The 12,264-nt window shown below is 44.6% G+C and overlaps 1 protein-coding gene across 1 annotated transcript; it reads left to right on the plus strand.

The window, feature by feature from the left end:
• Positions 1-1,715: 1,715 nt before the first annotated feature.
• LOC134378399 (chorion-specific transcription factor GCMb-like) lies at positions 1,716-8,205 on the plus strand. The gene is made up of 5 exons (XM_063097476.1): positions 1,716-1,799; positions 5,204-5,456; positions 5,564-5,676; positions 6,201-6,326; positions 7,267-8,205. The coding sequence occupies exons 1-5, from the start codon at positions 1,716-1,718 to the stop codon at positions 8,203-8,205; spliced, it is 1,515 nt and encodes a 504-aa protein (XP_062953546.1).
• Positions 8,206-12,264: the final 4,059 nt, after the last annotated feature.

Here is a 12,264-nt window from a genome sequence, read left to right on the forward strand (position 1 = left end):
TGGCTGGTCCCCGCCACTGGCAGGCTGCTCCGAAACCTACTTCGCTGTGGGATCGGCGTTTCTAAGCAAGCCCGAGTGCCCTCGACTGGGGCGGTAATAGGACCCAGAGCACGGACGGCCCCTCGCTTCCTGCGTTGTTCTGCGCAGACTGGAGGCTTAAGACACACCTGTGTTTTCTCCTCTTGCCAACGGAAGAGACTAACCTGTGAGAGGCGTTGACAAGGGCGCCGTCCCGGCCGGTCCCGCGCAGCATCCGTCCTTGCGCCCGAGCGCGCTCCGCGGGGCCGGGGGCGCGCCGGTCTCTGGGTTCGGAGGAACGTGGATTCGGAACGTCCTGCGAGTGACCCGCCCGAGAGGCCGGCGGGTCTTCTCTGGCTACGGCCGGGCGTGGAGGTGTGGCCTGCAGAACGAAGGCGCAGGGAATAAATCCCAGCACTTCCTCTTCCCTCGCCGCCCAGGACCCGGCCGTGCGGTGGCCTCAGAGCGACTTCAGTCGCTTAAATCGGTCTCTTTTATAGGCCGCGTTCGGTTGTCGGAGTCGCCGTAGATGGCCCTGGGGAGCCCTCAGCGTCCCGCTCCCCCTCCAGGGTTCTCCAGTTCCCCAAAGCCTCCCAAGACCGTCACGGGATAAATACGAGTTTGTGACATTCCACGACAATATCAAATTTTAAAGAGTTGTGTTTAAGTAGGTGACAACCGAGAACACACCGAATCCCACCCCTTACTCAGCAGATCTCGGAGCTGAGCTTCGGAGGCGCCGAGGCCGCGGAGAGCTCCAGGCGCGCGGCTTCCGCGCCCGAGCCGAGCCGCAGAGCGCACGTCCCTCCTCGCCTACCCCGGGCTCAGCACCGCCACCTCCTCCGGGTTCACATTCCAGGACGTTCTTCCCGCGGGGCCGGATCCCTCCGCAGCCCCGGGAGCGTACGGAAGCTCTTGGCGCCCCCTCGGACGTCCCAGCAGGCGAGCGTAGATAGACTCCCGGACACGCGCGACAGCCACAGCGAGCGCCGGCAGCCGAGGCCCAAGGGGGCGGCCCCAGACCGGGAGGTGCGCGCGGGCTATTCAGGCTGGGGCGCGCGGCGGGGGCCGAGGGTCCCACGTGCGGTCCCCACGCTCTCCTGGAACTGAGTCTTGGCTCTCAGGGGACTTGCTGGAAAGCCCCGGCCAGGTGCGGTTAGAAAAAAGTTGATTCTCGACCTAAACGAGGCGTTCCAACGTGCCTTCCCCTCCCTCCATCCCCGACATCTTGGCCTCAGTTTCCCTTCACTTTAAGGACAGCTGAACCGCCCCCCCTTCGTTCTCGGCTCTGTCGGGGGGGGGGGGTGACTGGGCCCTGGAGCGTGGGCGCCAGCGAGCGAGGCGACGGAAGGCGGAGCCGCAGGACAGGTATCTTCTTAAACCTGCTGGCAGCTGTCACACGCCGCCGCTGCCGTCCTGGGTGAGACCTGTCAGCACGGGGGGCCGAGGCCATAACCGTCGTCCTCAGCTTCTGGACTTGTCAACGGTGTCTCTCTCTCTCTCTCTCTCTCTCTCACTCACGCGCGCGCACACACACACACACTCACGTGCACACACACACACACACACACTCACGTGCACACACACACTCACGTGCACACACACACCCTACTATATTTTTAAAGAGTCACCTCGCACACCTCTCGTTTTTTCTTCTTTCAGGAGTCTGGGCAAAGAGCTTGAGCGACGTGGAGCAGATGCCGGCGGACGCGGTGCAGGGCCGTGTGTGCTCCTACGGGATGAAACTCAACTGGGACATCAACGACCCGCAGATGCCTCAGGTGAGTGAAATCGAGTGTGTGGGGGCAACGCGTGGCGCTGTCCATCTGAAGAAGGGGCAAAGGCATCCCAGTTCTTGCAGAAACTTTGTGGACAGACCACAAACACACTGCTGGGGGGCCCTCAAAAGCAGAGGGAACTTCTCTGGACTTTGCGAAATGCAGAGTTGAGTTTAGAGATGTTTAGCAATTGAGTTTAGTTGAGTTTAGATCTCCTAGCAATTTTCTTGCTCTTGTCTGAAAACACCGAGGGCAGCAGGCAATGTCAATCGGGCTCCACTTTCTCAGTAGTAAGGTGAGGGCAGGACACCTGGTCCCTTCACTTTCCTTTAACTGAGGTGGAAATCGGGTACCTCTCTCCTTATACCTCTACTTGAAACCCATGGGAAAGTTAGGGGAAATCTCGGCAAATATAAATACCACTGCTTCTCACTCAGCAAAACTGTGAAATCAGATTATGAATGGAGGTGACCCGAGTCTCAAACAAGTAGCTCGACTTGAGCAATTTATTCTGACATCCTCCATTGCCCAGAGGAGGCCCCACAGTCATGCAAAGGAGGGCAACGCGCCCAATGATTATTTCTTTCCTAATGTCAAGGAGATCATCATTCTTTTAGGGTGAATTTGTTTTTGTTTTGTTTTAATGGAGCAAAGCAGTTTGGGGCCAAGTCCAGGGAATGAACTTGGTCATACTGGTTTGGGTCAAGACTGAGGAATGACTTTGAACTCCTGGGTGTAGGTGGGCGGTAGAATGGGAGTTGCTTCCTAATATTTACAAAGGTGGACTTCCTGCAATGTTGGCACAGGAATAAGAGACTTAGCCTTTATTCAGCATCTACTATGTGCCAGATAGTTGTTCAGATGAATAACAGTTCATTAGCAAGGTGTGTAGACTCTCGAATCAGCACATTTTGGAGCATGTTTGTCTCACTTGTTTGTTTTAAAGGCTGCCTGCCTTAGAGTTGTGCTGTGCCATTTTTGTGAAAGTGGACCCCAGTACAGCGAGTGAGTCTCATTCTCACTGACTTCAGTCACGTACATCTTCCTGAGAATCCATCTGATCTTGCATTTTAGAAGAGTCACATCTAAATAACACAATAATGGCTCATCTCTCAGCATTTTCCAGACTTCTTATATAAATAGGAATTATTTTTCTTTTAGGAGACTGGTTCTTAAGAAATGCATGTGATATCTCAAAAGGGACAGACACACTAGGATATAGAAAGAGAACTGGAGAAAGTTAGCATGGTCCTGCTCTGGCTGCTCAGTGTAGAGAACAAAACTGGCTATATGACCTTGGGAGAGTCCTTGAATTTGCCTTAGTCTCAGGCTACTCACTTGTCATCAAGTGGTGGAACTAGATAATTATCTCACACTCTTGTCCAGGACTACTGTCAGACAGTTTTGTGTGTGTGTGTACACATTCATGTGCCAACACATTTGAACAAATGAAATCCAATCCTGGACATCCTCTGCTATTGTTTTTATTTAAAAACACAGCCTCTATGGCTTTGCCTATGGTGTAACTACCTCAGTAGCTGGTGTGAGGCAAGGGAACATAGTCTATACCCTTATATGGGAGTCATAAAGAAGTACTGTCTTTTGGAAAATCGTCAATTTGTTACTAAGATCCTTAAGTTGAAATGTTCACTTTTGAAAGAAACATATTTGCATTTAATATAACTTTAGAGGTGGTAGTACATCATTATATATTTCACTTTTGAGTTACCTTAAGTCTTGATCTTAAGTCAATGTATTAATTTATGTCAATTGTAATATTTCAGGGGAAAGATAAATAATGCCTATTAGTAATAACAATGATTTCAACAATATCCTTGTGGTTTTGAAAACAACCTTATTACTGTTAGAATATGCAATATTAACGATGTACACAAGTCTGAATTGTCTAACTTATAATACTTTGGCTTTGCAAATGTTCAATTTAATTTTCCTGGGTGGTAGAAATGGGGAGGAGGTACAGATGGTTTACTGCTGTGATAATACTCCTCTGACTATCACACCGGTAAAGCTAGTTGGGGCCAGTCTGCCACAAATCTGTTTATATCCCAGCTATGACACTGTGGAAGGTTATCTAGCTAACCTCCACTTTCCTATCTGTTAAATAAGAGGAAGGATGCCCATCTTGCAAGGTTTTTGTGAGGACTGCAGATATTGCCTAACATGGCTCTGCAGGCCATCCTGTCTCTGTCCCCAGTACTACTTAATTCAGCATTGCAGTGTGAACACAGCTCTAGACAGTACAGAGAAGAATGTACATGGCTGTGTTCCAACATAACCTTTTATGAATACTGAAATTTGGATTCCATATAAATCTCATGTATCACAAAATGTAATTCATCTTTTGATTTCCCCCCCACCCATTTAAAAACGTAAAAACCATTCTTAGCTTGAAGTTACAGAAAAGCAAACAGCAGATCAGATTTGGCCCATGGTCCCTGGTTTCTAGACCACTGCCCTGATGAATACCTGGTAAATAGTAAGTGCTCAGTATAGGATAATTTTACGTTACACTTATATACACGAAAGACATTGATTGCAGTATAAATAATGCATAAAATGGACAGAGACCACCAAATATGAACACTAAAGCAATGTTCAGTATCGTAGATATAACATTATTTCATCCATGTGGCTTTCTTGAGGAGAATGACAGTCCCATATTGCTCTGGGGAGCAGTCCAGTACCGGGCAGGCTCAAGGTTTACTGTTATGGTTAAGTCCTTCATCTACTGTGAACCTTTTCAACTCGGAGAGCTAAGTTGGGAGTAGGAAGGGAAGCTGTTCTAGCCTCTCTGAGGGTGCTTTGGGTATCACTGCTGATGTGACTGACAGGTTTAGGATAGAGAATCAAGAGCTTTTGAAGAAAAAACACTGACTTAAATATACTTACAAGTTAAATTGCATTTCAGTGATAGAGCTTTCCAGTCACTTTTTGTCCTGACACTTCAATACTTAACTTGAAAATGTTTTGAACATTTAAACACACCAAGAAGTGGTGTAACAGAGTGCTCAGTAGCACAGGCTCTGGAGTCAGACTACCTAGAGCCAGGCCTTGCTGGCTGTGTGACCTTAGACAAGTTAATTAATCTCTCTGACTTCCATATCCTATAAAATGTGGATAATAATAATGGTTCAAATTTCTGCACGTGTTGTGAAGGCTAGATGAATTATTGCAGCATCTAGAAGGTAAGAGCTACATAAACAGTTATTAGCCAGAGAGGCAAACGTAGACTGTGACATTTCGTGACAGAGTAAGTTATGGGTTGTACAACATTTCTGGGTGTGAAAAGAACTCGTTTCTGTACTAGCTGGTCGTAGAAAACGTCAAGGGCGAGGGGTGCGTTCGGGCTGCCCAGAGCTGATCCCTCGTCCTGCGCTCGTCCCCAGGAGCCGGCCCACTTCGACCCCTTCTGTGAGTGGCCCGACGGCTACGTGCGCTTCATCTACAGCCGCGACGAGGAGAAGGCGCGGCGCCACCTGAGTGGCTGGGCCATGCGCAACACCAACAACCACCACGGCCACATCCTCAAGAAGTCGTGCCTGGGCGTGGTGCTGTGCGCGCGGGCCTGCGCCCTGCCCGGCGGCGCCCGCCTGCAGCTGCGGCCAGCCATCTGCGACAAGGCGCGCCTCAAGCAGCAGCGTGAGGGCGCGGCCCGGGAGGGCTCTGTCCCCAGCTCCTGTCCCCTTTCTTCCTTCAGAAGGGTCTGGGGGAGGCATTGCTATGATTTCTTCTTCTGGGCTTTGCAGAGAAAGCGTGCCCCCACTGTCACTCTGCTTTGGAGTTGATGCCCTGTCGAGGGCACAGCGGATACCCTGTAACCAATTTCTGGCGGCTTGAGGGCAACGCGATATTTTTTCAGGTAGGTGGGTGAGAACACATGTTTCGTTTTGTTTTGTTTTCCCTGGCCAGTACAGGGATCAAACCTGGACCTCGGTGTTATCGGCACCTTGCTCTAACCAACTGAGAACACAATGTGATGGATATTTTTCATCAGACCATTTAGAGACCAAGTTGCTTGCGATGTGCCTTGGCAGCTCTAAAGCAAACAAACTACAGCTCCAGTGGCCAGAAATAGGTGCTGGAGCTCCCCAGGGACCTACCAGAAGCCCAGGAATTCACTCACCAACTGTGTTCTTTAAGGTCCAGAGATAGTGAACCAAGGTATAGTCATAGTTCATTTAATACAGTGAAAGGATTGTGGGTGATCTTTTAAGATGTCTATTATTCATGCTGTTCTATTTGTTCAAGAATTTTTTCTCTGTCATTTTAGAAACAAGAACAAAAACTTGGGATCTTGGGAAAGGCATCATAAATTTTTGGCCAACATTGCCAGCTTCCTTTAGAGGAATAAATAACATGTGATTTATTTCTTCACTAATGCAGGCTAAGGGAGTTCATGATCACCCAAGACCAGAGAGTAAATCAGAGACGGAAGCTAGAAGAAGTGCCATCAAGAGACAGATGGCCTCTTTTTACCAGCCCCAGAAAAAGAGAAATCAGGAATCCGAGGTAACGGAGAGCTGGCATTCCACAGGGGTCTGTATTCATTTCAGGACAAGATAGACTGATTATGTGTAATATAAATGTTATATGTTTACAACAGTTTGATTTTATATGAAAATTATATATCTCTAACAATATATTAAGTCAATGTTTGGGTAAGGTTTCTAATCCCTTCCTAAAAACAAACAACAAAGGACCTCTACTAGTAATAATCAAGTCAGGATGTGTGCTGACATCCTTCTACAAGGACAGTTATCCAACAGCAATAAAGAAACCTGTGCATACCAACAGGGAGTTAACAGTGCACCCCTGAGCCAGTCCTTGACATATTTACACAGGAACAGATAACATCTCTTTGGGTTACTTGGTCTGGTTTGGCCTTTCAACAAAAGCGTGCCAAGCAGGCAGAGTGGTAATGTGAGGATAACAGAAACTGACCTTGTTCATGCACTTCCTACGTATCAAGCACATATCTAGGAATTTCACACATTTAATGGTCACAGAAACCCTATGAAGATGTTACTATTATTAAACCCCATTTCTAAAATGAGGACTCTGAAGCTCAGAGAGGTTAAGTAACTTATAAGTAACGGTCAGAGGCAGGATTCGAACCCAGGTTTATGTGACTCCTGAATCTACACTACTGTGAAAACAGTATGAGTGAGAACAGGACCACTTCCCACTCAGACCCATCCTGCCTGGCTACACTGGACCCCTCACTCAGTAGTGTGGTTGTCGTGCCCGAGTGAGCTCAAGCTTAGCAACCCCAGGACCACGTGCCTGAATCATGTCCCTGAGCAGTGCGGTATTCACAGCACAGAGCCCACCAACTGGAAGTTTCTTTTTATTTACTTGGTTGGCTATTACTACAAGTGAGGGTGTCCATGCAATTTACATACCATATGTCTGTTTTGTTTTTTGTTTGTTTGTTTGTTTGTTTTTTTAGGCAGGAGAGAATCAAGACAACAGTGAACATTTCAACAACATACCTCCCCTAGAAAATTTGGAACTGTTTGATATAATTACTGACACCGGTTTCCCTATTCCAGGGCAGCCTTACCCCTCCTTCCCAAACTCTGATGCTTACAAAGCTACCTGTGACCCAGCCACCTTTCAAGGGGACATAATGACCCCCTTTCAAAAATGTTCAAACCCAAGAATCTGTTTGCCCAGGCCAGCTTGCAGCTATGAATTGGCAGGCCCTGGCTTTACAAGTTTGAGCTCCTGTCCCACCCTTTATAAAGATTCCACCAGTGTCCCTAATGATGCAGAATGGATTCATCTGAACCCACTACAACATAATGTCAATTCATACAGCAGCTATGAGAGAGGCTTTGATTTCACTAGTAAACAACATGGCTGGAAACCAGTGCTTGGAAAACCTGGTATTGGGAAGAGGACTGACCATGGGCAGTTCCAGACCATGGCCCCTCACCCTTGTTATAACTCAGAGCTTTCCTGCAGGTACCTCACGACTACCCCACCAGGTGCCCCTGCCTTACAGACGGTGATCACTACCACCACCAAAGTGTCCTACCAAGCCTACCAGCCACCTGCTCTGAAATACAGTGACAATGTGCAAGAGGTTAAGAGCCTTTCAAGCTGTAACTGTGCTTCTGAAAATGCGCCAATGTCCATGTATCCAGAAGCCTTGGAACCTCCAGCTACAGTCACCAGGGCAGCCTCTCCAGCAGGGTCACTTCCTTTGAAACTTTCAGGAGATTGCCGGGCCATCAGACCCACTTTGGCTTTCCCTCAAAAGTCAGCTTCCTCCAGGACAGATGGAGTAGAGACTTGGGATGTGTGTCTATCTGTGTTGGGCTCTGCAATTAGTTGCTCGGACAGAGTGGATCCGTTCTTTAGCTATGACAATGAGGATTTTTAAAAGGCAGTCCAAGGGACAACATAGTATTGATGCATGTGCAGGCAATGAAACATGAAATGGCAACTATCGTGTTGAATTGGGAGATTCATACTGCAGGCACAGAAATATAGATAGTGGTAAAAATGCTGATTAGCTGAGGAAATGATCAGTCAGAAATGTTTAGATAATATCAGAAAATTTCACACACCTTTTTGAAACCAACTAGAGTACGTAGAAGTAGTCCAGAGGTGTGACTTTCACAATTGCACAAATAAACAAACTGGAGACCATGAAGGTTAAATACAGTTTTAACTTAGCTTATTAGCTGGAGTAGAAGTCAAGAATCCTGATTCTAAGTCTTTCCCTTCAGATCATATTAGGGAATTTCACACATCCTTATTTGGTCCTTAGAGGCTGCCAAAATGACTTCAGGAAGAAATCTTTGCAATCTTATCAAAAATTTCATGAAATTTTTGTTTATCATGTAGAACCTGCTAAAATAGCATCAGGAAGTGATTTTGATCATTTTATCTCCGAAGTATGTATCTACCACTTTTTAAAAAAAATTTTATAAATCTCTGGCAACGTTAAAGTGCAATTGTTTTTAAAAAGAATTTTGGTTTTCAGTATTAATTGAATACCTTTTAATAACGTGATGGTTGTTATAACAGAAACAGCCTAACAATTATGCTTATTTAGTGGTTTATTCTTGTTCTAAATATATTTTTTCTGATTACGTTTCAAAATTAGGATTGACATATAGCTTTACTGTTCCTTTGTTAGTCTTCATTAACGTAATCGATAATGTTGTACAATTAAATGTAATAAAGACATTTTAAAGTAATGTAGCTGATGCTTGAGTTATTTCAAAACAGAAATAGAAAAAATATTTTTCATATTGTGACCTCGAAACCGTTGTTATAAAATAGTAAAACTTATTAGTTTGGCAGTTTTGAACTTAATTTTAGAAATACCCGTTTGCTGTTCTCTCATAACAGAACCCTCCTGAACATTTGGAGAGTGCACACACAGATTCTTGCATTGCTCCCAATACTTAATGAAAATATTCAATTTTCAAATAATGATAAACTACAAAAGAGGGAATTTTTGATAACGCGGGGAGAGACATCTTCAAATTTGCATAAAATACCAATTTGCATAACTAAATTGCAGTAAGTCAGATGCAATTTTAAATCATTGAGTGTTCTACGTGGGCCTCCTGATTCATAGATCCCTAACACCCTGACGTGAATACGTGCAGCTCTCACCACAAGACTAACTGAGTACGAGCGCACGCCTATGATTTCCCAGCCAACGTTTTCTCAAAGGAGAGGATGCCTCATATACTCATGGGCTATTTTGTCCTGTAGATGTCCATTGCCAAGACCGACAGCTTATCATTATAGCTAACATTCTTATAGGACTTACCATGTGCCAGACACTGTTCTAAGCCCTGAACATATATTAACTTATTTAATACAGCTGTCCCCTGGGCCACCTCAGAAAGGTGGAATGACATACAGTGAGTGGGAGGCCTGGGATTTCAATCCAGGTTGTCTCCAGAGTCCGTGTTCTTAACCAATACATTATACTAGATTTGATTATAGTCATTTATCAACAAAATTTCATTTATACTAAAGTGTTGTACTTGACAAAGAGTGGTGAGTTTTATTACTTGGAGGTGTCTGTGTTTCAAAATGGGACCTGAGGAATCTGAGGAAGACAGGGAGGAGGAGGCAGGGGTGGGAATGAGCAGACATGGTTGGAGGCCCAGAGGCAAGTATTTCCCAAAGCGTGGTACGAGGGTGCCCTGGGGTACAGGTGTGTCTAGACAGTCCACAGATATTGTAATAGTTACAGATATATTTTAACGTATAGCAGGAAATATATAAATAATGCATTCAACCTATGATTTCTGGATATTTTTGCCCAAAGTAAAATAGATTTTGCTTTTGTTTATTTGAAAGCAAAGCAACTTAAGGAAAAATATTAAGCAAATAATACTACAGGTATCACAAGGAAATGCCAAAAGTCATCAAAATGGTTTGAGGACTACTGAAAAATGAGACATACTGCCCTCAAGCAAGGGACCAGGGGCTGAAGGGAAATGGCTCAGCTGAAAGGGGGAAATGGTGATGACAACAGACTCTATAAAGCAGGAGCTGATGGGGCAGCAAGCTCAGGTGTGACTTTTCACAGCTGAGAGCTGAACCACAGTCCCAAGGAGCTCAGACAGGAGGTGCTGGGTGCCGAGGCTGTGACATACGTCATTCTCTCTCTGTCTCTCTCTCTCTCTTTTTTTTGGCAGCTGGCTGGATCAGGGGTCAGAACCCTTGACCTTGGTGTTATTGTTCTGATCAGCCTATGAACCAGAACTAGCCAAGCCTGCTGCTGGACCCAGGACTCCATCAGCAGTTGAGAGCAGAAGAAGGTAGAACAAAGGAGGGGAGGCCAGGTTGAGAGCTGACCCCTTTGATCAAGGCAGTCTTCCCCAGGTAGACCTCCCCAGTGCCAAGGGACACTAAACAAAAACATGAGTTACTCATGTAGTTGATTGAATTATGTCCCCCCAAATCTCACTGAAGCTTGAATTGTGTCCCCCAAGTTTTATGTATTAGAAACTTAACCCTCACCGTGACTGTTAAGAGGATGAGAGGTCCTATTACGGTAATTGAAACATGGAGCCTTGAAGAGGAGATTGGATTGTAGGAACATGAAGTAGTGAATGGATTAAAAATGGTGGTCAGGGGCATAGTTCTGAGGGCTTTAAAAGAAGAAGAGAGTCTGCCTCTCTCTCTGCACTCTCTGCTTCCACCATCTTGCAATGTGAGACCCCTGGGTCACTGTTTCCACCACTAGATGGACTTTGGACTTCCCAGCCTCAGAAACTGTAAGCAATAAATTTCATTTTCTTTATAAATCAGCCAGTTTCAGGTATTCTGTTATAGCAACACAAAATGGACTAATACAGTGATGCTGACCTCATAATGAGTTTGGAAGAATTCCATTTTCTGAGTTTTTTTGTCTAGTTGGAGAGGAATTGTCATTAATTCTTTTTTAACAGTTTGGTAGAATTCAGCACTGAATCCATCTGGTTCTGGGATTTTCTTTGTTGAAAGATTGCTGATTTCTGATTCAATCTCATTATTCATTATTGGTCTATTCAGGTATTCTGTTTCTTCTTGATTCAGTCTTGGTTGGTTATATGTGTGCAGAAATTTATACATTTCCTCTAGGTTTTCCAGTTTGTTGATATAGTTGTTCGTAATAGTCTCTAATGATTCTTTCCATTTCTGTGGTATCAATTGTAATGTTTCCTGTGCTGGCCAGTTAGCTCAGTTGGTTAGAGCACAGGGCTGATAACACCAAGGTCTTGTGTTTGATCTCTGTACCAGCCAGCATGAAAAAAAACAAAGGTTGTAATGTCTCCTTTTATACTTCTGATTTTATTTGAAACTTCTCTCATTTCTTTCTTAGTCTGTCTAATGGTTTGTCAATTTTATCTTTTCAAAAAAACAACCTTTCATTTCATCGAAGTTTTTGTATTATTTCTTTGACTGTCTTTAATTCTGCTCTGATTTTTATTACTTCTTTTTGTCTACTAATTTTGGGATTGGAATGTTCTCGTTTTTCTAATTTCTTGAGGCGCATTGTTAGATAGTTTATGTGAAATCATTTACTTTTTTGAAGTAACTTGTTGCTATAAAGTTCCCTGTTAGGACTGCTTTTTGTTTTGTCTATTCATTTGTTTCCAAAAATTTTTTACTTCCTTCTTAGTTTCTTCTTTGATCCATTGTGTTCAAAGCATGGTGTTTAATTTTCATGTACTTGTAAGTTTTCAAAGTTCTTTGGCTATTAACTTCTAGTTTTATTTCATTGTGGTCTGGTAAGATATTTACTATAATTTCAGCTTTTTAAAATTTGTTGAAACTTGGTTTGTAGCCTAACATGTGGCCTACCCTAGATAATCTTCCATGTGCTCATGAGAAAAATGTGTATTCTGGAGTTGTATGAAATGTTCTGTAGTTATCCATTAGGTCCATTTGGTCTATAGTGTAGTTTAAATCCAATGTTTCTTTT

This window comes from Cynocephalus volans, chromosome 5 (assembly GCF_027409185.1).
Source record: "Cynocephalus volans isolate mCynVol1 chromosome 5, mCynVol1.pri, whole genome shotgun sequence".
Lineage (NCBI taxonomy): Eukaryota > Metazoa > Chordata > Mammalia > Dermoptera > Cynocephalidae > Cynocephalus > Cynocephalus volans.

Excerpts from the sequence above, each read along its gene's own strand:
- LOC134378399 (XM_063097476.1), top strand. The coding sequence starts at position 1,716 with ATGCCGGCGGACGCGGTGCAGGGCCGTGTGTGCTCCTACGGGATGAAA. Across the intron at positions 1,800-5,203 it reads ACGACCCGCAGATGCCTCAG|GAGCCGGCCCACTTCGACCC; the intron begins GTGAGTGAAATC and ends GCTCGTCCCCAG. Across the intron at positions 6,327-7,266 it reads AGAGAAATCAGGAATCCGAG|GCAGGAGAGAATCAAGACAA; the intron begins GTAACGGAGAGC and ends TTGTTTTTTTAG.